The 26,162-nt window shown below is 35.6% G+C and overlaps 1 protein-coding gene across 1 annotated transcript in view; it reads right to left on the bottom strand.

The window, feature by feature from the left end:
* Positions 1 to 26,162, bottom strand: part of Tll1 (tolloid like 1) — a 173,062-nt gene that overhangs the window by 60,869 nt on the left and 86,031 nt on the right. Inside the window, 6 exon segments of the mRNA XM_040742235.1 lie at positions 3,750 to 3,874; positions 8,069 to 8,174; positions 11,285 to 11,463; positions 22,382 to 22,499; positions 23,693 to 23,845; positions 25,147 to 25,227. Coding sequence (XP_040598169.1) covers positions 3,750 to 3,874; positions 8,069 to 8,174; positions 11,285 to 11,463; positions 22,382 to 22,499; positions 23,693 to 23,845; positions 25,147 to 25,227 — 762 coding nt within the window.

The following is a 26,162-nucleotide window of genomic DNA, read 5'->3' as shown; positions in this document are numbered from 1 at the left end:
TACAAGATGTGTTTCTAAGAAAGATGTGTTTATTTGTTAAGTAATAACTGGAGAGTTGAATGTGTTTTATGAAAAAAATAGATTTCTCCACAATTTTATGAAGAAATTCCATGACTAATCAAAGCCTCTCCTAGCCAAATGAAATTGAGGCTGTGTTTTCTACAGTAGGATTAAAATAATAAAATAGCTGATTCACAAATCTACATGAACTATACTCTTCTGACAAGAACTAGCTTTTCCTAAATTAGAAACCAAATTATAGCATAATTTAAAAATTATCACTCTATAAATATGGTCTGATTACAACATAAAAATGTAAAAGCCTTTCAATGGAAGCTTCACTCAGCAATTTGAATTTTTTTTCAATAAGCAGCGCTGTCTCCTGCTCACAGACTCAACCTACCACACCCTTGATTGATTTATGCTCAAATATAAAAATCAAACTTTGGCTGAGTATGGTAGCTCACATCTGCAATCTCAGCTCTCTCTAGCTTAAGGCAGAAAAAGTACCTTGGGTTGGAGGCCAGCCTAAGCTACAGAGTAGGAACTGGGGAGAAAAAAAAACAACAATGACAGATGGCAGGATATACTCATATACTTGTCCACAAATAGCAAATGCAGGGATGAGAGGGCAATTTTAATTACAATCCTGTGCTTAGTAACCTCAAAATAACGCAAATTTCAAAAGCTTTTGATCAGTTTTGTTGACTGAAAAACACCTACTTTGTTAATCAAATTCCATGCTGTTGTTTCATTAGGGTCAAGGATAATGACATGGCATCGAATATCTCAGTAATAGTTTGGAAAATGAAAGCAATTAACTTATCACGAGATAAGTTCTTGTTTGTAGTGCTGTGGCGTGAACTTGGGACATACAAGGCAAACACTCATACCAACGAATGTGCCCTACTTGAGCAGAGAAGTCAAACACTCTTCTAACTTCACTATGTCATTTGGCGCTGTTTCAGAGTACAGTATTTTCTCAAAGGCCCATATGGCAAAGGGTTTACATAGTAATCCAACTAGAAAATGGATCCTGAAGAAGTAAGTCCTCACAGAATTGGGACCCACACCCCTTCTCAGGGCAGTAAGTATGCTCTGTCACACACTTTTGCTAGAAGGAGCTGTCCTGCCACTGTCTCAAAAGCAATGATGCCAATTGACCATGGACTGGAACTTCAATGTATATGTTAGATATTTAATCTTCATTAAATGATTATTTCAAGAGCTTGTTATAGTAACAGAAAGTTCAAACACTTCACAGACTTAAATGAGAAAAATTCTCTGAGAAAATATTAGTGTTAATATTGGTGTAAATGCAAAGTACTTATAGACAACATAGTTACAGAATTATAGAAATAAATGAAGAAAAAATGCATGCAAAGAACAGTGCCTGTAACAGAAAATTTCAATTAATAATTTTAGAAATAAAATAAAATAACCTTAACATTAAAGAAACTAAGATAATATTTCTGAAAATAGGAGAATTGTAAGGCGAGGGATTCAGAATGAGAAACAATTAGAAAATGATGGACAATTTACTAAGATCCGGTATGCTGTAAACCACTTCCCTTATGGATTAATTAGTAAGCACTGGGATAAAGGTAGGATGAAGATTAGCCACAGTGACCCATTTGTTCACCTCCAAGTGAGCAATTTTTATCCTGACAGTTTAGAAGATATAAGGAACAATAATAGTAGTCAACATTATTAGGTGTTCAGTGGATGAGGGTGGGATGGGTAAATGTGGGGAATGGGAGAAGGGGAGAGACGTGGAACTGTGGTTGGTATGAAAATGAAAAAGAAATTAAATAAAAATGTAAAAACAAAAATAATAGGTTATTAGAAAAATAGCAAGCCATCAGGACTTTGGATGGCAAGAGTTCAGATATCTCCCAATCACAGTAGTAATTAGCCCTACACTCCTGTCTCAGGAACCTTATCAGGCTCTATAATATGGCCGAATATAGTGTATTATTTCAGCAGAGTTCCTCGGCTACAAAGAATCACCTTTATTCTTACCATAATACACAAAGAAGATTTTTCACCTGGTTCTAAAACTAAGAGCAAGAAATTTAAGTGAAAGCAATTCAAAACTCTAAGAAACACATCTTTTTAATAGCACCTTAAAAATCAAATTCTGCTATTACATTAAACTTTTCCATGATGAAGAGTCAATGGCTGTAATAGGTAACTGAAGTGTCATGTATTTGTGTGTGTGTGTGTGTGTGTGTGTGTGTGTGTGTGTCTAAATATACATTATAAGGCATGGATTAATATATATTCCTATATATAGTTAATAGTAATTTGAAGAATTTAACAATATATACACTGTGTATACTATTTGAATATTTTAAGCTATTTTCTGTATTCCTAAGAGTTATCACAGGTCTTTGCAGCCAGCTCACTATTAACATGTCCTTTTGGAAGATGGTACTATTATCACAGACAATAAAAGCCACAGTCTGTGTATCCAACTACCCCCATTACCTGATTAATGCTCACTTCAAATTTTTTTAAACTCAAAATTGTTCTATAACATATACACAGACCTAAGAGGTCATTGGAGATAACTGAATGGAAAAAATGTTGGCATAAAAAGTAGCCAGATCATTTTTTATTGGCTTTATTCACCAACACAATTTTAGCCAAAGACTGAGAATAAGCAAATTTGGTAGGATTCTGCAATTTGACACATGTCTTGTCCCTTGTGATGCAAGAGCTGTAAAGAGCAACTCACATTCCACACTACCTTAAAAACCCACAATAGCTTTCTCATGGATCACGAGCGTGCATAAACAATTGACCTTACTTCATTAATAAAAACTATCAGTTATGGCACATAGTGAACTCATAAGAGTGGAAGCTACATCATATTATAATTCATATGAAGTATATGTGAAAATTTGATACACAGACACAAATTATATTTAAAAATATTAGTTTTCTTTCAATGTTGAATAATTAGCATGCATAGGTTTTAAGTACGGCATTAAATTGTAACTATATAAATCTCTTGAACATTTAGTAGGCTTATATTTTAAGAAATCTATTACAATAAAATTTGAAGAAACATTCTTAAAATTTTCCTCTAGAAAATTTGATTTTTACAAATGAATCCTTTCGGCTTAGAAAAGGTCCAATAAAATCTACGATCTCAAATCAGTGAATTAATGTCATCATCTGTACTGAATTATGAACTTTCTAGCCATTCCCTGGGATTATTCAGCCATTTCACTTTTGTACTCTAGATTTATTCACCTTTAATTGTACGCTAGTTTATAATCTCTTCAAAATGTCTATGCTATATGCCCATGACCACATTTTAATTTTTGCAAATGAACCAACTTGCACTCTCTTAAAGAAAATATCCATGACCAACTCCAGAAGTTATGACAGATTTCATGTAAGAGTCCCCCAGTAATTTAGTAATGAATAGTTTTTAAGTAAGTGCCATCTTAAAATTTTGATAGCATATCAAATATGGACAACATCCTCAATTTTCTGCAAAAACTTTTACCATAGAAGGGAACTGAAATTTCTCTAGCTCTGTGACCATTTATGAGTTTAATTCTCAATTCAGTTTCCAGCTAGCCATATTCTAAAGTTCTCTTTATCCTCATTTAAATTGCTGAATTTGATACAGGCAAACATAAAAACAGACAAGAAAACAGTTAAGGAAATCAAGGTCTCATTTTCTGGAGAAGTTCAGGGACACATACAAGTCTTCTGTGTTTATTGTGCAGTACCTGGACAGCGATACAGCTTTCTTGCTTGTGCTATATCTCCTTTGCTTAAACGGGTCCTTTGACCAATTGCAGGACGGATGCCATTATCATCACGGGAAGGGAGAATTGTGTCCAGAAACATCCCCCTGGAAATGCAGAAGTAAACCATACCTAAGTCATCAAATTATAAGTTACATAGTCATAACAAGTATAAGAGTCACTTTTCCTGGAGTCAATCGGCAGTTATAGTAGGCTGAAATTAAGGCAGGATACTAGGCATTCAAAACACTCTCATCAGAGCAAGGATAGGGGGTATAAAGTGTATAAACATGTTTAACTTCCAGAAAGTGAGGAGTAAGTTTTTTCTTAAATGTGTGTGTGTGTTGTTATGTTTTTTAAAATAGGTTTATTTGACAATAACCCACAAAGGGCACTGTGGCTTTTGTTTTATTCCCCCATATTGATCTAAGAATTCCTTAGATCCATCAAATTGCAAAGTAATTCTTACAAAGGAAGAAAAATAAGCACTTGTGCAGGCAATTTTGAGTTTATTAAAAAATGAAAGAGCCAAAAGTTAAGTAAAATTTTAGTTAAACTAACTGAAGCTAGCTGTGCTCGGTTTCCAAATAGTACTGCCAATCATGTTGGAAAAATAAGAGTAAACAGAGTAACCAATTATACTTGACAATATTAACCAAATTCAGGCATTATTTAATTTATTAGGATAAAATCAATAACTGATAAAAAGTTACTGATGGCTTATTAAGCATTAGCCACAGATAGACTTCTTTTAGACTCCAGATTGTGGTATGAACTTGCTATTTTCCTAATATACATAATTTAAAATTCTGACTGCAATGCACTAAAAATAATTCTAACTTTGCAATGCAAATCAAACATTCAGAAGAAATGTTGAATGGACTGGAAAAGTCTTCAAAGGGATAGAAGTCTGGAGTGTATACATGAACTCTTAAGGAAAGAATGAAAAAGAATAGAAGATTTTGCACTTTGTATAAAATCTCTTAAATTAATTAAGGAAAATATAAAATATTTTAAATTGAGATAAGCAAACAGATACTCTATTACAAAATATGAAACTGAACATATTGCATCTGGATTGCTGGTCATAGATTAGCATTTTCAGCTCCACTTATACCTTCTGTTGAAAAAATTTACTAAACACAGTTCTAGGCCTCAATTTATAACAGTAAATTAAACAAACTGGACTTCCACCCTTTGTAAAACAATTCTAGTGAGAGAGGGATGTAAATAAAAATCACAACATAGTGTCCTCACAACCTTGATTAGATTCTTTTTTTTGTTTTTTGTTTGTTTTTTTGTTTTGTTTTACAAGACAGGGTTTCTCTGTATTGTTTTGGAGGCTGTCGGTCCATCCTGGCCTCGAACTCACAGAGATCCACCTGCCTCTGCCTCCCAAGTGCTGGGATTAAAGTCGTGCGCCACCACTGCCGGCTTGATTCTTACTATTAAGACAACACAAACCAAAAGGCACTTGGAAGGCCTTAGAGGATGGAAGTCCGTGCCCACTTGTTGGGACCACACAATGTTGGAAATGAAAAACTTAGATCATACTAATATGTGAACTTGCATGCCAGTTTCTTGGGATAACAGAGAAAGCAATGGAAAGCAACACCTCTCCTATGTATCTGTGTATCCTGTTCATCCCAATGCTACTTAGGTCACCTGAAAATGGGAGAAATTCCAGTGACTAGCAGCCCAACTGTCAACTGATGTGTATGTCTGTGTTCACGCACGCACACACACACACACATACACACAATCACATGGGTACATTCACACACAAACACACAGAGAGATACACATATACACACAATACACATGCAAGCATGTGTACACACAGACACATTCAGAGATACACATGCATATGCACACACACACACAACACACACACACGATAATATCCTTCATCAGCATCATAGAAATGAATCATGCTATGATGAGTGATAAGGAAATAATCCCAAGTGCAACATGCCAGTCACAAATGGAAAATATGTGTGATTTCAATCACAGAAAGTATACAAAATTGTTGAAGTCATAGAATTTGGAAATAAAAGGATACTGAGGGTGCTGGGGAATGAACACAATAAAGAAGCAGAGCTGTCTAATAGGTATGCTCTTTCCATTTTGAAACATAAAATATTCAGGGGATGTGTTTTATAACAATGAATACATTATTAAATCTAGGGAAGCAAACAGCATAAAATGGTAAACATGATAAAATTTTATTTATGTAGTTTTGACATATTAAAAACAGGAACTACAAATACTTTTGAGGTGGCAAATCTGTCATCATCTATAATTATTTGTTTAAATATAGCATTAAGCAAACTCTTTACAGATTCAAACTAAAATATTATGAGTTAATCAACCAGATAACTATCTTTTAATGGCTATATATGTAATATTAAAATGTAGATGTTTAATGAAAATGTATAGAATGGATTTGTTTGAGAATTACATATATGTGTATAATGAGTTTTGACCAATCCCATACCCATTCCCTACCCTCCTATTCCTCTAATACCTTTCCCCACTACACTATTTTTCCTTCTCAATTTCAAGTTCTCAGTACATTCAGTTAATACTCTCAGAATGAATATGGGTTTAGGGCCATTTCTTGTACTAAAAACAACTTATCAGATGCCTCACTCCTGGAGAAAACATGACCATCTTCTCCTAGTAACTATTAGTTGTCAATAGCTCCTCAGGAGTGATAGGATTCCCCTCCATTCCATGCTGGGAATTGGGCTTCTTTGACCTTGTGCAAGTGTGCATACAGTCAAGCGGTTGGGAGATGAATAGATAGTTTTAGTACAGTAAGAATTTCCAAGGCTGATAGACTAAGACAATGTGGGACAAACAGATTGCAGGCAGCGAGAATGTGCTGATTCATGGTGACAGTTTCAAATAATGCATAAAGGACAGACTAAAGGGAGACAGACAATTCAAACTTAAGACACCATCTATGATGACTAGAAAGAGCTTTTGTCCTTTTGGCTTCTCTTCAGTACCTCCCATTTTCCAAAGAACTAAACCTCAGGTTAATTCTAAATAATTCAGAGCCATGACAGAAAAGTCTTGTCTGAAATGAGACCCACACATTAATTCTTACATATTTCTATGGAAAACTTAATTCAATTCCAAGTTCTAACCTAACAATAAAATTTTATAGCTCTAATTGCAGTCCAGATTTCTGGGTGTATTTTTACTGAAACTTAAATTGCAATTCCAGGAACAATAACCATTTGAATGTTGCCCTGTTTGAATAGATATATCTGTGAATAAATGTGTCTATTGTATGTACTTTTAAAAAGAACTATTTTCAAAGGCCTGTTAACACTTGACACCTTTTAAAGTTTAATTTTTTTAAATATAGGCAGCTTTAAAATGTATCCACGTTTTAAGGGATCATCAGCAAACTGCCATTTGAATTTTCATTAAAAAGTGAACCTAGGAATAAAATTGACTTTGTTCTTTCTTTATGACTCTGATTTTTAAAAAACATAAATAGATGCAAATGAAACAGACAAAGGTGAACAACAACAATTTCACAAAACGTGAGTAAATTGGCATTCAATTTCAAAATGAGCATCAGTGACTTGAAAAGGAGATGGTGGAACATGGTGTTTGAATTCCAACTTCCTCACTTGAGATCTACTGACTTGGTAGAATTTTGAGGATGAAAGAGATCAAAACTCCAACTTATAACAATTCAAAATAAGACATTAGTGATTACGGTCACAATCTTATATTGATAAATGGAGTGTAAATATAAATTTTAAACCACATGAAAATAAAATATCTTCCTGAAATAGCCTTTCAGATTTCATCTACTTAAATCAAGTCGCTGGTGTAAGTGATTCATAAAGGGAGTGTACCCAAACAAAAACATAATTCGAGCATATGACATGGAACTTCCATGCAACACAAATCACATATTTGACCTGGGAATTCTCAATTTGTATTAAATAATTCTTTGCCAGTTTAGCATGCTGAGTGGTTAGATAATTGCTTTCCCTGAATATTTAATAACTTGAGGCTATAAAATTGCTTAATCTCTAGCATTCTCAATATCACTTTCAGTTTATACTTTTAATAGGGATGTAAAATTTTTAAATATCTTTTACATGAATATATGCTGTTGGTATGAGTGTTCACCACTGTTTCTTTGCTCCATTTTTTTGCCCAATGCAGTAATATTTGAAAGTGGCTCTCGTTCTAAAGATAAACACAGCTTTTTGGGGAGTCACAAGAAAAAAAGGAATGAAAAGACAAAAGGTATAACCTGAGACTCCAACCTTGAGAAGGTGTTCCTGGCATAGTGCATGATACTGTCAAAATCATATCTTTCCCCGAGAGAGTTCACTTCTCCAGGCTCCATCTTCAGAAAATTGTACTCTTGACCTAAAAGTTCAGGAAAAACAACATCAGAGAAGTCTTGTAAATGAAAGAAAAGGCAACAGAAAGCTGGGACCTACCTCCTTTTTGGGATTTACTAAGTGAACAATGTTATTATTGCTTGTTTTCATACACACATCTATTCATATGTAAAAAACAAAACCATATGTCCTCACTCTAATGTCTAATTGGAACATAATACTCGAGTGGAACAATGACCTAATTTCTACAGAAGGAGATAAAGAAATCCATGCTGTTCTTCTGCATACTATTTATCCATCTCATGGTAGTCTTTAAATTTATATATATATATATATTCATTATATATATGTGTATATATGTGTGTTATATTACATGAATAATGATAATTTAAAATACATATTCACAACTATGGTCTAGCATAAATTCAAATAACCAGGTCTTCACACAAATTTTATTTTTATCATAGTCAAATACTTAATGTGTAAATTTAAAGCCCGAGTTTGTGTGTTTCAGACATTACACTTGAAAAGCCACCTACTCTCAAGCTTCTGAGGCACAACAAGTCATAAATGCACAAACAATTAACCTGAAATGTGGATATTTTCAGTCTGGAATCTTTCCACTGTGGTAGTTCCAGTCAATCAGGAAACTTCATCCAGTAACTGTTCTTTTTCCTGTTAGTCTGAATGTTTAATCAAAAGCAGTATTCAAAGGTATACTTTTCCTATTACTGTTTATATCTCTATTTTGAATCAGAAATACACTCAGGAGAAGAGGCCATTTTCTAATATTGCCTCCCTTATAAGTTTGTTTTGTTTTCTTGGTCCACATGAAAAAACTGATTGACAGACAAAGGACAATACAAAGATGGTAAACAGCAAATCTCTCATGTACTTGGTGCTTGAAAGGAGCTTCAGAAATATCACCTTCTCTTCGTTTTACTCTTAATGTATAATTTTAAGATGAACACTGGAAACTGTTCAAGATCCTAGATATTCCACCTAGCCATATGAATTTTCTTTGGTTTTGGTCTACTGATTATATCATTCAAGAAAAATGATTTGTTCGTTCAGCTTGGATACCATATTCCACTAACTTTGCTCTCATTTCATAGATGTTCCTGCAGTATTTCAGAAGACATTCTCTAAATGTCGTTGAAGTATTGTTGCTGTCCATCTTGTGTATGCAACCTTTTTTGCTGTTCCTCGGATTAAATAGTCAAATACACTACTAAATGTTTACTTCTAGATTCCTCAAAATCCATTCTTATCACTCTTTTGCTACCAAGAAAGATTATCACAGGATTTTCCAATCCAGAATTAGACTAAAAGAAATTAGCATTTGTCTTTTTATTTGTTTTTGTTTATTAGTGTTTGTCCTGTTTATTCCTATTCCACGTTTCTTGTTCCATTTGATAGTGCCATGTTCGTATTGTTGCCTGGAATAAAACTTCTGAAGACTCCCACTCATGGTGCCCTAAAGCCTTGTTGAGACTGCATATCTTCTTCTTGCCCTTTCCTGCTCAAATACTGAGAATCTATTCATCCCACAGAAACTATTTATGCTTCTTCTCCAGGACTTTAACTTCATCTTCCCCACCCCAAGTTAAAGGTCCTACAGCAGATAGAGTTTTTCAAATCTGAGCTGTGTTTACAATCCATGATAGTTTAAATGAGAATGGACCCCATAGGCTCTTACACTTGAACACTTGGTGCTCAGTTAATGGAACTGTTAGAAGAAGTGTGTCATTTGGGGCGGTTTTGGAGGTTCTAAAAGTCTATATCTGTCCCATTTATCTCTTTCTTTTGCCTACTTGCAGATCAAGATGTAAGCTCTCAGCTACAGCTCCATTGCAGTGCCCTTCTGCCTGAAGTCATGCTCTCTGTCATGGCAATCATGTACTACAACTCCAACCCTCTAAAACATTAAGACCCAAATAAACTCTTCTGTAACTCACCTTGGTCAGGATGTCTTACCACAGTGATATAACAGTAATGAGGACAAAATCTTTTAATTATTTCCCAGTATGTGGCTAAACATAAATTCCCTAGACCTATAGAGATGAATCCTATTCTTGGTGATCTAACTTCCCTGGGCAATTAATAATTAATAACCAATTCCCTATTTATAAGTTATCATAAGCAGTAAGACAGAGCTAAAAATTGTTATGAGAGCTGCAGCCTAAATATCCCATCATAATTTTAATTCATTGCTTACTTCATTTCATCTAAAATTTTCTTAATTCTAATTTTTGCCAAAGTAATATTTGCTATGCTTTTCTTAGACTCCATGGTGTTACCAAAGAAGGCCTATTATTCCTTTTTCACACATGCTTATCTGGGTCTATGCACATAATTCATACTAAGCCTAAGCTTTCCATTTTTATAGCAGTTTTCCACAACTAGTGCTGTGGCAACTAGGATGAAGTAGATGAGAATCCAACAAGGATATAAATGGTATTTATTACAGAATATCCTAAGAAATTCAACACAGTCCTTTAATTGGCTATGAATTAAAAAGAGACCCCCTTTGATTTTGTTTGTGCTTAAAATACATACTACACCAAAATGCCAAACAAGACTTGGGAATTTCCTCAAATGAAATATACTCGTATTTCTGAATATGAGAGTTGAAAGAAATACAAAAATTTTACAATAAGTATATTATCTATCACAAGACTCTAAGACAAAATTGTAATTTTCCATAAACTATATTTAAACTAGTGAAAAACATTCTTAAAAATATATCTTAAGTAGAGTCAAGTGTAAGAAGAAAAATCTTCAGGAAACTATTAAGAGTGTCTTGGGAAGGACTCAACTGGAGTTTGCTCCAGAAATTATACCTGACAGCATTGACACCTATACTTATAGTACACAGTGGCAAACCCTGAACCCCTTTAAGTCTATACAGCATGAACCAAAGAACTATGTATAAAAAAGGTTTACTGTCAGCTTATTGCTCAAGATTTCATGCCCATACATGAAATGCATCCATATTTAAAATAAAAGAACTACATCTTAGGAAAGAAAGCCTAGAAATAGCAAGTTTTAATACATTAAAATGTTGACTATACTACACGAAGAAAGGATTGCCTGGTGTAGAAAGGTTAGTTTGCAGGCTCCCAAAGCTCTCACCTGGCTGGATATTCTCTCTTATAATGGTGACATGGTTGTCTCGATCTGGGCGGGTGTGTTCATGCCAAAAGCCTATCACATGGCCCAGTTCATGAACAACGATTCCAAACTTGTCACAGTTCTTCCCAATAGAGATGGCTTGAGGGCCATTCCCACGTCGACCAACATAGGAGCAGCATCTGTAGAAAGTGGACATCAGAGAAAGAACTTGTGAAGGGCAGACAACTGGATATGCCAGCATGGAATTCCCAGAAAACAAGTGACCAACCACAGAGCCCAATACATCCTAAGTCAGGATGAGTTTTAAGTTCATGTATGATCAAAGTCTCTCAGTAGTTAAATGCTTGGCAATTACCCTTATATTAGAAAGTAAGACTCGCCACGTTTTATTGCTTATCCCTCAATATCTGCATCTATAATCACTACATTATCAGTGTAGTTATCTGCCAATAACCCAATACTACTTTACTTTAAGTAATAATTTGCTTTTATCTTTTGGAGAAAGAGAAAATATATCCATCTGTGACAGACATTTGATAATCAAAATATAAATTAATCTTCTTAACAAATGAATAATTCTAAAGCAGAGAAAATGCTTTTCAAAAGTTGATTAAGGGGAAGGGAACGTGGCTTAGGGGTTAAGTATATGTCACTGCAGATGCAAGGGCCAAAGGGCAGATTCTTCGACCCCATGGAAATGTCATGGGCCTGGAAACCCTTGTAAGTCCAGGCTTTGATGGCAAACATTAGGAAGTCACCAAAGCAAGCAGACAGAGACAGATTATCCAGTGGGTGACTCTGATCAAAAACAAGGTAGAAAGAGCCATTGAGGACAGTTCCCAACATCAATCCAGACCTCCATATTCACACACACACACACACACACACACACACACACACACACACACAGATGAATGTAGAGAAAAATGTTAATTGAGACAAAAAGAGGATTCACTCTGAAAAGTTGCTATCTGATCTCCATCTGTGTGCCATGGCATATATCCTCACACAGATTAGCATACACCTGCTCTCAAAAACAAATACATGCAATATTACAACACTTAAATAAAGGTGAATGTCTATAGTTAGTAACTGACAGGAAGAAGAGGTTCAATCTCAATGTTCCCCCAAAATTCATAAGTCAAAATAAGACTCCCACCGTGGGATCTTGTTTAGAGTGTGGCTTTGAAAACAATGAGTTGGTCATGAGTACAGATTCCTCATTGGTAAGCTCAGAGCCCTTTAAAAGAAAGCTGCCTTCAGCCTTTCCATCATACTTCTCAAAACTCAAAATCTGCTTCATTTAGAAGGTAACATCAGAGCACAGTATGAGCATGTTCATTTAACATCCAAGGAGTGTCCTTACTGACAGAAATCCAGAAAATTCTCAGTGTATACACTAACTAGACCATAGTGCTCAGTGATGTAGCACTGAGTGAACTGTGACAACTTATAAAGGAAAATCACCAACTGATATTAGACTTTTATGGCATGTGACTATGGATCAGTTACTTAATATTAGAGTGTAGTACTTTTTACAGCTGTTCAAGGAGGCTGCTTGATGGTCAGAAAGAATGCCAAGCACTTCAGAACAACTTGCTGCTCATTTCCTTCATTTTACTAACACTTGTACATACTTGATGTTTTTCACACAAAATACAGGATCCATGTAACAATTTATGTGGATCATGCATGTACATGTGTATAGGTGTGTGACAGAGAATATTGCATACCCTTACAAGAGTAAGCACACATAAGTATCTACTTAAAGGTAAGCTTTAAATAGTATAATTTGATTGTGGTCCTAAGTGCAAATAAATTTCATCTGAAGCATTAATAAAGTTTACATGTGAATAGTTTCTTGAACTATCCTCCAAGACACCAATAGCCAGAAACCAATAGTTGTTCTTGAAGTTGGGAATCATAAGACACCAGACACTGGCAAAGACCTTTGATGTATTAACTTTTAAATACAATAAAATAATTGCTCAAATGAGGTAAAGAAATTTTACACTTTCAATTTTACTCTTTTCTGTTTGACAGTCTTGTTAACTTTCCACAAATTTAGATACTTTTTGTCATCCCTTTTCCCTATTCTTTCATATTTAATTTAGTGATTTTCAAATATCTGTACTTTTTTATGCATGCTATGCCAATTTGAGATGCTAATTTATACTCATTATTTGTAAGTGCTATATCAACTAATTAATATTAATATGTCAGTAACAGAATTCTTGGATAACTGGTAGAGAAGAAGTGATTATTAATGAATTCTCTCCTTTACCCCATTTTTGTTTTATAAGTAATACATGAAATCCACACAGATACATGCTACATACTAAAAAGTAACTCATCAGATACTCACAACTTACTTCATTTAAAAACCATTGGGATTTTTGCAAACTTTGGAGATTTAAACTAAAATATTTGCTATTTTAAAGCAACTGTAAGAAGACAGAAATATCTGATGATTATATAGCAATTAAACTACCCACGTTGAGTCATTCTAGCTGGTTATATTCAGCACTTTACAAATGGAATTCTGAGGGGCAGAAAGACTGTCTATTTATTTAATCCTAAAACACTCTTTTTGGCATAATTGAACCCAGAGCAATTTCCCATAATAAGATGGGTTTCAGAGTGGAAAGGAAAAACAGATTCACAGTGCCTGTTTCATAGAGCTATTATTTTCAATGGTCCTGGAAATAAGAAAAATGTGGCACTTTGATCCTTGACTGACTAAAGGTCTGAGGAACAGGAGAATTCTAGACATTAAGATTCCTTCAATATATGCTTACAGAAAGTATCAGGCATATGATGACAAGGTAACATGGAATTCAAAAACACATGACTTAATTAAAACCCTGTCTTAGTTTCTAGTGAAATCAAGTTTGATGCTATTTTCTTCTTGAAATTTCATGTCTAACTTATTTGTTGTTACTACAGTGAGATACATCAAAGGTTAACTTGCCCTCTCAGAAAAATGATTTCCACATATAAAATAGTTTCATTTCACCTTAAATTATAGAAAGTAATCAAAAGCTCCTGTACCTGGCTTTCATTTAAGATTTACAGACCAAAATACCATAAAAAGTTTTCTTTTGCTCAATCCGTAACTTAGGGTTGCTTTTTACCTTTCTGTGATTCCATTTTAAATTACTTCCTATTATTTCATTTAATCACTATATTATCTTCACTAAAAAGATTTAGTTCTTTAGTCAGCTTCTATTTTTAGAAAGTCCTAGACCACAGATATCAAGTGTCCCATCAGACTGTCAAATACAAGAAGGCAGGAGTTTCTGCTTCTTTTACTCACTGACCTGGCATATACATCCAAGGCAATGTGCTTACAGGAGACTATTGAAGAGCTTGTTCACACACCACCTGCCTTCCTTAGCTTCTTTACATCAACCAATAGTAAGTATCTCACCGAATGTCTCCCCCGTTTAGTTCTCACTAAATGGAAGAATAATAAATAAATCACCTCCCCACACAGACTAACTCATCCTGGGGAAAACTGATGGCAACTTTAATCTTCCTTTGGCTTCAAATACTACCTCAGAAGCCTCCCTTTCTCTCCAAGTTGACTAGACCTTTAATCTAAGCCCAGAATCCTGCAGTGTTGCCCTTTTCTTTTTTTAGATTTCAGAAACAATCTTCTTTTACATATCAATCCCACCATTCCCTTGCCCTCAGATACTCCCATGCCTCCCACCGACTCCCCCAACCCATCCCCCACCCACTCCCCAAGGATTGGGAGGTCTTCCATGGGGGATCCTCAAAGTCTGTCACATCATTTGAGCCCTCTTCCATGAACATTTCTCATGCAGAGTGTTGGGTTGTTCACTATTTTTTTTCCTGTTCTCTCTTGCCTCACTATCCCAGTATTTCCTTAACATCATGATGGTTTATAAATGTCAAGTTGGATTATGGCATTATTCAGCAACTCTGTGGCAAATTGTGTAAATGTTCAAAAATACTCATTCCCCATCTCTGGCTGATGATTCCAAGTACCCATTCCACTAATGTTGGGTTTTGTTACATGGCTTGCTCTGGACAATACCACAGAAGCCCAAACTGTCATTTCTAGAGAGCCAACATGTGGCTGATTATGTGGTTACTGTTTGGTGTGACATAAGAAGAGCTATGGCCAGAGCAGGGCATCTCCATGAGACTGTACACAATACTTAGGTGGCCACATGCTAGTTAGTAAACAGCGTTTGTTGCTCCAAGTAGATGAGATAGAGTTGATGTCTTCTAAATGATCTTCATACTCTTAAATCTTACCACATACAGCTCGCCTCTCACCAACGCCCTTGTTATCACTTCACTCTGCCTTGAACAGGGAATGAACTCATGCCTCATCCACCTTTTCGGTCTATCCCATCAGAAACTCAAACTTCCAAAATACCGTAGTGACTCTCTTCTATACCTTCTTCAAATCTTTGCACAAATTTGGCCCCCAATCTTCCCCGTTTACCTTTCCTCTAAGAATTTGTTGTGTTATTTTTTTTTCAGTTATTTTGCTTGTTCTTTTCTGTCTTTCCTAGCAAATTAGCATTTTAGGAGACAGGACTCCCCAATAGATCTAGCCCCCATACCATAGTCTCATATATGGCACAGCCCCCACAAATATTTCAAGGAGGATGAGGTCCTCTAGATGAGAGAGGGGAGATAAAACTTCAGTGGTGACAGCAGGTATAGCAAGGGTTGAAGAGATCCTGTCTGAGATTCAACCCTCAACCTGGATCTCCAGTTTTTCCATAGTATAATTCAAGAATTTATTTTAAACCCCCTAATAAATTGTTTTACATTAAATTAACTTGTCTCTGTTGCTTGCATACAAGAATCTTGGCTAGTACATTTTCTAACTGGAATTCTCTTGCAGAAAAAAAAAACCAAACCTTTTGTTCGATGTTACAACCCAAAATACAGTATGAACACAGCACAAAATAGTGGGGTCACAAAGCAAGTATAAAATAATCTCGCTGTTATCTTAATGCAAACAGGCAAAATTCAAACATGGAAACAAAACCTAGAAAACAGCCAAATAAATTAACTTGTTAGCTGGTCTTTTACGAGCAGTTAAAGAGTATTAGGTAGACAAATACTACTGATGATGCTAATGGAATGACAGAAGTAGAAGAGATAAAGTACATTAGAATAAAGTAATAGCTTTTGTGACAAACATCTCTCACAAAAACAAATCAAATATTTCCATTTAAATCACATTTTATTGGTAATTTTCTTATAATAATACTGCTATTATAACAGTCATTCATTGAAAATATTAATTTCTCAGCTGAAAATTTTTGAAATATAAAGCAGAAATTAAATTATATATCCTATTGAAAAGGGATCAAAGATAACATGTATGTACGTTTTTATAAAAAGAAACATTTTGGTAAACATTTATGAATATTTTTAACCTAAAACCATGAAACACACTTAGACTAAATGACAAAATAATCTGATTAATGTATTTTAATATTTATTTATTGTTTTGTTGCATTTCATTACTTTTCTCCCTGCTACTAATCTGTCATGAAGCAAGACTCTCCTTAATAAAATGAAAGAAAATATAATGTTTTGAAGGTACTGGAAGTTTCATATTCAATAGCCTTCCCTGTGAGGGTGGAGACCTTTTTCAGTTCCTAGTTTTAGAAATTCTAAAAGTTAAAAATTGCCTTATAGGCAATGTGACTAAGGTAAAATGTGTTCCTTTACTGTATTAACGTTAGAAATAGAACTGATTGGGGTTGAAGAGATGGGTCAGTGCCCTGCAGCTGTTCTACAGGTGTCAAATTCTAGTCTCATCATCCACTTGGTGCCCACAGATGACTCTATCCAGGTCTAAGGGATCCTGTGCCCTGTTTTGGCTTCTTCAGGTAACAGGCACATACATGGTACAGATATATGCACTGTCAAAATGCCCATACATATAAAATAAATATATTTAAAAGAAAATAAAAGAGAAATGGAGCTGATAGACATGGCCATCAATGCAATTGCACCGTGATACAGGCACACCACAATCCATAGTGAGTCAAATTATATGTATATAAATGCTATACATTTTATGCCTCAGTACATAAAACATAATAAACCCAGCACTGAAGTCCAGGAGAGGTGATGAGCATTTGCCTTGGTATATTCTAGTAGGCCCTAAATATTTATGCAACAACAATCCCAAGCTCTTTTAAACTTGAGATTAGTTTTTGAGATGTACAAGCAGCATTATCATAACAAAAATGATGACATAACTCTATCATTAGTCCTGAAGCAAATTTAGAAGTCACAATATAATCAAAATGATCAGAAGTCAATGAGTTAGTTCCACTGAAAAGCATTATTACAATTGCTGAAAATATAATATATGGCAAACAAGAAAATGTGAAATGATACTCCCCAAATCACCAAAATGCACCACTTCTACTATAACACTGACAAATGTATTATATATGGCACTTAAAAGTCTGATTTTCGGCCGGGCGGTGGTGGCACACGTCTTTAATCCCAGCACTCGGGAGGCAGAGGCAGGTAGATCTCTGTAAGTTCTCGACCAGCCTGGTCTACCGAGTGAGTTCCAGGACAGGCTCCAAAACAATACAGAGAAACCCTATCTCGAAAAAAAAGTCTGATTTTCACATGAGCAACATATGGACTCAACAGGTTGTAATAGGACTATACATGTATATACATATACGTATATATCTATATATGCACTAACACTTAATGAAAAAAGAGGCTATGAATTTGAAGGCAAGTAGGGAAGGGCATATGGAGAATTTGGATGGAGGAAATGAAAGGGAGAAATATGATTAAATTTCACTCTAAAATAAAAATATTTTTAAATGTAAAAAGTCTGACTTCTAGGAATGCAGATGAGTTTTAATCATCTCTGGGTTAGTTGTAACTCTAAATTATTTTGGTTATAAAAGATAAACTCTCAAAGTGTTTATTGTTTAAGAAATTTATGAGACTGAAATAATGTTGAAATTGTCTATACTTTCTTTTTAATAATAATTTTTATTTAACTTTCTACACATGTTACTCCCAGCTCCCTTTCCCTCCTCTTCTCTCCCTCCCCCCCAATCCCAACACCTCACTCCATCCCCACTCTGTTCCTCAGTTTTACTTGCTTATGTGCTAATTGGATGGTTAGGAATAAAACCCAGTACCTTGGGCATGCAAGGCAAATGGTTTGCAACTGACAGACTTTATTATCTTCTGATTATTTCATTGACAAATGGGAGAGTGGGTTAGTTTGGACTCATTTTCCCAGGTTTATTCTGTGGCATTTCTAGGAGGATTTACCTTCAACTACTCCCTTTTTCTCTTCTTTTCTTTACTGAAACAAATATCTGATCTTATGTTTTGATCATGTTTTCCTTTCCTACAATTCCTCTCAGATCATCCCTCGCTACATCCTTACCCACTCAACTCTGCTCTTTCTCTTTCTTTAAAACAGAAGAAGGAAAACCAAAGCAACAAAGAAACACACACACACACACACACACACACACACACTACCCATATGAAAATCAAAATACCAAGCAAGAGACCAATATGAAAAAAAAATCCCAAATAATCAGAGACAAAAAGTCTAAAAAAAAATACCCTTGAGTTCATTTTGTGGAGAGGGGAGATGAAGTCTCTTGCTGCAATTGATACCCATTGGAAGAGGCGAAAAATGAGTCTTCTCTAGTGGAATCTCACTGCCTATATTAACTCCATCTCAGAACAGACCTCATGGCCAGGAACATTTGTCCATTATAGTCTCCCTTTTGACTTCTCCCGACCATCACTGTCTGCTTTGTCATAGGAATGAATAGTCTTGTGTTGAGAAACTTTTCACATTGTTCAATCTCTTTTCTTACATTCTAAACACAGCATCCATCTACCTCATAAAGGCATTAAACAAAATACTATAAACAAAAGTAAATCAGTGGCAAATGAGGAAAACTTGTCTGATGGGACGAACGTGAAATGAGGGGCATCAAAGTGAAAATAAAATGAATATAAATATCAATGTATTGCAAACAAAAACAGACCTATGGTTTGTAAAATTAAAGAGTGGGAGGGAAGAAAGATGTGTTTATCCAAGCATGCCTATTTAGAAATATATAAACTGAGCTGTAATTGTTAAAATTAGATAATCAGAAGGAAGCCCAGAGATCTGGATATTTAAAATATTAAACGGATACAAGAACTAGAAGGTATTTCAAATTAACTGAAAATTACACAACCAAAATTTGAGTAATTTGAAGGAAATGTTACTCAATTATTGAACAATGAACAATACTTTATGGCACTATCCAAAAATATCTGGAGACAATGATGTTTAACTTTCTTTAACGTCATTCAGGTCAGACCAAAGTTGAAATCTCCTACTTTTTAAAGTAAATCATCTAGAAAAATATGGGGAAAGCAAACATAATGTGATGGGTCCATTCCTATACTCACAGATATTATGTATGTTTCCATTAAATAGAAAAGGGGGCATGATAGAGCAAGAAGTGTTTTCTCCAAAAGAATTAAGCAACCATTTTGACTTCTATATATGAACACAGAGTACTTAGATAGCTATAGCAGTTGGATCAATTCTTGTGTCAAGAAGAGCTTCAGGTAATAAATTTAAAATAAATAAAGTAACATTAATAAACCAACATTTTTGTTGAGTGCCTACCCATTAACAGATATTTATTATTATCTTTTAGATCATAGTTTAATGACAGAGAGCAAAGAAAGCTGTGGATCCAGGTAGGAGAGGAAGTAGAGAGGATCTGGGAGAAATACAGGAAAGGAGAAGTCTCAATCAGATTATATTGTGTGAAAAAAAATATATTTTCGATTATAAAAATTGCATAAAAAATAAAAGAAATCCAGATGCACTGAAGTTATTTAACTATCAACGGCCATAATCAAGGTTCTTTTGTTCAATAAAAGGACAGAAGTTTCCAAATTAAAATACAGAACAAAGAAAAGTCAACATTCATAATGGTGTGGATGTTTATGATGATTAGGTCTGGCTGCCATCTCATCTCTCTACTGACTGCCAAAAACATCATAAATGAGGAAGTCCAACCAAGTGTGCCTTTTGGTGAGAGGAAAGAGAAAACAGAGGGAACCACTACCAAATTCTGCTAGAAAAGAAATCATGCAGCTTCTAGATAGAAATGTAAACTGAATCCAAACACAGGAGAGAAGTTTGAAGATTTCCATAAGAGGACTTTTTAGGATTATATTTTATTCATTGCTTCTTTAATTACGTGTCTGTGTGGGGGTGGGGCATGCACATGAGAGCAGGTGGTGCCAGAGCCCACAGCCATTGCATCCCCTGGAACCGGAGTTACACGCATTTACAGGTTGGTCCAATGTGTATGCTGGAGACAAACCTGGGTTCCCTTGGAAGAGCAGTGACTTCCCTGAACCAGTGGGCCATTTCTCCAGTCCAAAAAAAAAGGACTTTGAAAGTATTTGTTGCTTCTTGGACAGCTGCTACAACCGTAACTTGCAATATTATGAGATTTAGTGGGAGACGTGGTGTCAAAGACAGTTTCCTTGATTCTTATCTAAATTTAAACTGGAAAATAAAATTTAAAAAAAAAGTTAAAAAAAAAAAAAGAAAAGTAAAAAAAAAAAAAAAAAAGACAGTTTATGTGGCCATTAATGTAAGTCCCTAAGTTTCTTGAAGAAAGCTGGATTTTTTTTCAAGTCAGGCCTGCATAAAATGTTCTTGGATATAAATGAATATTCGCTTCTAAAAGGGAAGAGTGTTAGTTTTCCTTTTATGTAAGTTTAGAAAACTCATTCAATTAGTTAAATACCAATTATGGCTGTTGATAATTCTGCTGTAGAAGTGGCTACTAAAATATAATCTCAATATTTACACAGTATTTTTTTATATTTTTTATTTTTAAATTTAAATAAGAAAAAAGGTTGCTTCACATGTCAATTCCAAGTCTCTCTCCCTTTCCCTCCCTTCCTCCCACCCCTCCCACCAACCCCTCCAATATCCCCTCACTTCCTCAGGGAGGGTGAGGCCCTCCATGAGGGTGTCCATAGTCTATCATTTCATCCAGGGCAAGGCCTAGACCCTCCCCCAAGAGTCCAAGGTGAGAGTGCATCTCTCTTTGTTGGATGGGAGTCCAAAGTCCATGTGTATACTCTGGATAAATACTAGGCTCAATAGATTACCTAGGCCTCCTCACTAACATCCAAATCTTTTGCCTTTTACAGAATATTTTAATTGAAAAAATGTTCACATTTATTATTCATTGTGTCTGGGAGGAACTCCACATGACTTGATAAACACACAGAGATAAGAGGTCAACTTGTAGGAGTTGATCCCTGCCTATACCATGTGGCTTTCAGAGACCACTTAGGCAAATCAGATATGTTTGCAAGCACATTTCCTCTCTGGGACATCTTTTCACCTTCCTAAAATTATTATCTATTTCAATGTAATACTCTATGATAATTTCATATATGCATGTAAATTAGTCATATTCACCTCCCACTCCCTCCCCAACTCCTGAATCCCTGCACCTTCCTCTCTAAATGCCATGTCCTCCTTTTATTTTTTTTTATTTATTGTCTTGTAACAACATTTGGAAAACACTATTATAAGAGAAAACCCGGAAGAACTTAGGAAGTAAGTATAAAATTTCGCTCTCACCAGTACTCTTGGAAGGCAATTGCTTGTGGAAGAAACTTAGTAGATTAAAATGAGAGAGTGGGTAGACTGGCCTAAAAGTCAGAGATGCTTCAGGAGAGGAATTGAGTTCCAGCATAGAACGGCGTAGACCAAATGGCATGATGGGTAACTGTACTGAAAACCAACTGCTTAGATTTCCCAGGGAGACTACTAAATCCAGACAGCAGAGTTCTTGGGAAACTGCTGCAGTAAGAGAAACCACCTACAAATGGGCACAAAGACCAGTGATCATAACTTACATTTGTCTGAATACAAATTTTCTTAAGCAAAACTCAGCCTGTCCCTTGGTCGAAGTACTATGCAAATAGGAAGAAAGGAATCCTATCTCCAATCTTTCCCCTTTTAGCCTTCAAAACTGAAGTTCATTCTCTACTTACCCACAAGGCCTATAAGTGAACACAATGTAACTCTCTTCATCACTTCTCTCAGTGAAAGTCACACATGTGTGCTTTTCCCAGTGTCTCATGGCCTGCTTGAACATGGCTCGCTGGCTGCCTGGAAAAATTCATGACTTTAATAAAACAGTGTGGGCTTTCAGGGAGGTGTGTTTTGTGCTGGCTCCCCCATCCTGGCTGGCAGTTCAGGATGCTAGCCGACACTGTCATCAATCGTGCCTGGTTCACTGCACCACAAATGAGTCATTGCTCAGAATTCACACTCACTTTCTAGCCAGAGAGTTAAAGCCCACTAGTTCTACAGCTATGGGTGTACAAGACTCCGAGGATGGTGTATGCATTCATCTCGTCAGAGAAGAGAAGCTGTCTCACACAGTAAATTTGAAACCGTATAAATCCAGCACAATACTGTAGACCCTATTTTACTTCAAATTCGGAATGTTTTAAATTAGCAACCCAGGTTAATTGAGCATTTTATTACATTTGATTGGACAGTGTATGTTCTGTAACGATAATCTATAAAACACATGACATAACAGATTTCCTTAAACACACACACACACACAAAAGCATGCATGCACACACATGCACCCAGGCACACACACACAAGCACACACACACATGTACACAGGCACACATACATGCACACACACATGCTCACATGCACACACGTATATGCACACACACATGCACATGCGTGCTTACACACACAAGCACACATGCACACACAAGCACACATTCACACACAAGCACACACATGCACACACGCACACAAGCATACATGCACATACATGCAAACACATGCACTCAGGCACACACATGCACAAACACACGCACACACACATGCACACACACACGCACACATACATACACACACATACGCACATGCACACACACATACACACACATACACACATGCACACCCGCACATGCACACACATGCACCCAGGCACACACACACAAGCATACACACACCTGAACACAGGCACACATACATGCACACACATGCACACAAGCACACACACGTGCACACACATACATGCACCCAGGCACACAAACATGCACACACACATGCACATACATACACACATGCACACGTGCACACACATGCGCACAGGCACACACACATGCACACATGCGTGCACACACACAGGCACACAGGCACACACACATGCACACATGCGTGTGCACACACATGCACATACACATGCATACACACATACTCACACATGCACACGTATGTGCGCACACACAGAAACACACACACACACAGGCACACTGGGACTACCTTACCAGTGAAGTTGCCTCCTATGACATAAGGAATGACACCTCCAGGCCATATTCTTTCTGTTCTTGATGTAGCAGCTCTGGGAACTCGATTTTTCTCATTTTGCTCTGAGAATTTTGGGGGTGCTTTTCCTTTAGTGGTCTTATTTTGCTCCAAGCCTGAAGGGACATTTAAAACATCTGTCAAGCATAATCATGTCCCTCTTAAAGGACGAAAGTTCAAATATCTTATGTATGTATTTGTGTAAATATGCCCAAACTGCATTAAAGGAAACTGGCAGTCATTTTACATGCTTATGAAATACATAGAAATATTTAAGTATTTTAAGCCCCCATATCATTTCTCAGTGTCCTACAGATGAATCATGATGGATTTTCTTGTTTCAGACACTAGGCTCTAAAAGTATGAAAAGAGTAGAAGTCATGGAGAAGTTGTCATATACTGCCTATCTTATCTGCCCAGGAGCCATTCACCACAGTTGATGAGACAGAGGCTGTTTACAAAAAGGTTTCAGAATCTTTGAATGTTAATAAGAATATTATATGTATGAATAATTATGAAACCAGAATAAAGTTTTTGCGAAATATATCCATGCATAATTAAACATTTTTATTTGATTTTGGTTGCTTTTAAATGTGTTTATTTTCATATATGTGGTTTTCTGCTTGCACGTATATCTGTCACTACATATCTCCCTAATACCTACAGAGGCAAGAAAAGAGTATCAGGTACGCTGGGACTGAATTTAATTGTGAACTGCAGCACTGGTGCTGGGAATTGAACTGAGGTCCTCTGCTGAAGCTTCCAGTGCTCTTAAGCACTTAGCCAGTGCTCTGGTTTTGTCTTTTGTTTGATTGTGGCTTGTTTTTATTTTTTGATCTATTTGTACTTACATTTGTCATTTGTTTGTTTTGAATCAGAGTCTCAAGTATTCCTAAAATCTACAGTGTACCTCTGGCCGCTCTAACTTATGGAAACACAACTTAGCCAACCTACACAGTGGTATAGATTACAGGCCTGAACAAACATTCCTGGTCCAGTTCTTTTCTAAACTGAAATATTCTTTTGTCAAATTAATAAAAATGGCTTTCATTTAGAAACAAATACTGTTGTGATTTTTTCATTTGATAAAAATACTTTATGAAATGGTATATAAAATATTTTCCTATAGTACTTAATGAACTGGAAATAAATATCAACAATTAATTAATACCTAAAACATTTTATGTAAGGAAAAGCTCAAACTAAGTAAAAAGAACATTTCAATTTTCTCCAACTTAAGCTTTAAAAACCAGACATGAGATATAAATCAACAAAATACAAAAGGGATTTTTTCTCAGTATACCATTTACCTACTTTAAAAATAGTGGCACACTGATCTTAATAAACTGAATTTCTAGTGGGTATCATTTTTACTGTACATCAAGTCAAGTGTATGCAACATTAAACATTGATATACCAGAGCCAAGTCTTCTTATCCTGTCTATAAGTTGATAGAGAGCCCCTCGTTTCTTTGGAATGCCATGGTCTCCAAATCCACCTAAAGAATAAAAGAAAAATATTGTCTAATACTGTCAGCCCTTTCAGATAAACAATAGTAATAATTCTGGCTTCTCCTTGGTTGGGGTTTTTATGTGAAATTAATTCATTAGGAATTATTATTCATGAATCTTTGTAGATGGTATAGTTTCTATTGGAACACATGCTAGTAACTGAAAATAAGGAGGTAGGAGGAATGCAGAAAGCAACCTAAATGACTTTATTTGGGCATCATGACAATTGAGTTATCTGCTGATAATCTGAAACATTTTTCTTCTCAGTGACCTTGATACCACCTGTTGCTACATAACTATGCTATGAAGAATGTCAGGAAGTCACGGGGCCCTATTGATTGCTTCCCAGCTACTTCCTCTGTGTAAACTGAGTCTGTTCAAACGTCTTGCCAGGAAGTGGAAATCCAAACACTAGAAGAGCAAGCTTGCAGGGCAAGTTTTGTTCCTAAACTTTGAAATTTCATGTCAGGTTTTATGATACATTCAGATACATATTGAAAGTTATTTTCCCTAATTTATACAATCAGGAAAATTTCACAGTGTAAGTACACCAAAGGATGTTCAACTACAAAATGTGTTATGTTACATTATAAGATTTGCAAAAATTTTTTAAAAATAACAATAACATACCCTCAAAGGATGTTTCAGACCGTAAGGAAGAAAAGAGGAGAATATTAAAGAAACCTAACCTCTTAAAGAAGTCAAATGTCCTTATAAGGCAAACAGTGGGAGCATGGGCTAGTAGTCTGTTTAATTATTTGCATTACATGGTCATATTTTCACTGTGCATCTTGAGAAAAATTTTTGAAATTTTTGCATCAGACATTTCAGAAAGATGAGGTCACACTCAAATGTACTCATTCCTAAGCAGCTACTTGAAACCCCTTTTAAACTATGGGCTCTATGTTTTAAATGATCATTA

Source organism: Mesocricetus auratus, unplaced genomic scaffold (genome assembly GCF_017639785.1).
Source record: "Mesocricetus auratus isolate SY011 unplaced genomic scaffold, BCM_Maur_2.0 Super-Scaffold_6731, whole genome shotgun sequence".
Classification (NCBI taxonomy): domain Eukaryota; kingdom Metazoa; phylum Chordata; class Mammalia; order Rodentia; family Cricetidae; genus Mesocricetus; species Mesocricetus auratus.
The sequence above is the reverse complement of the archived record's forward strand: the minus strand, read 5'-3'. Positions and strand labels throughout refer to the sequence as shown.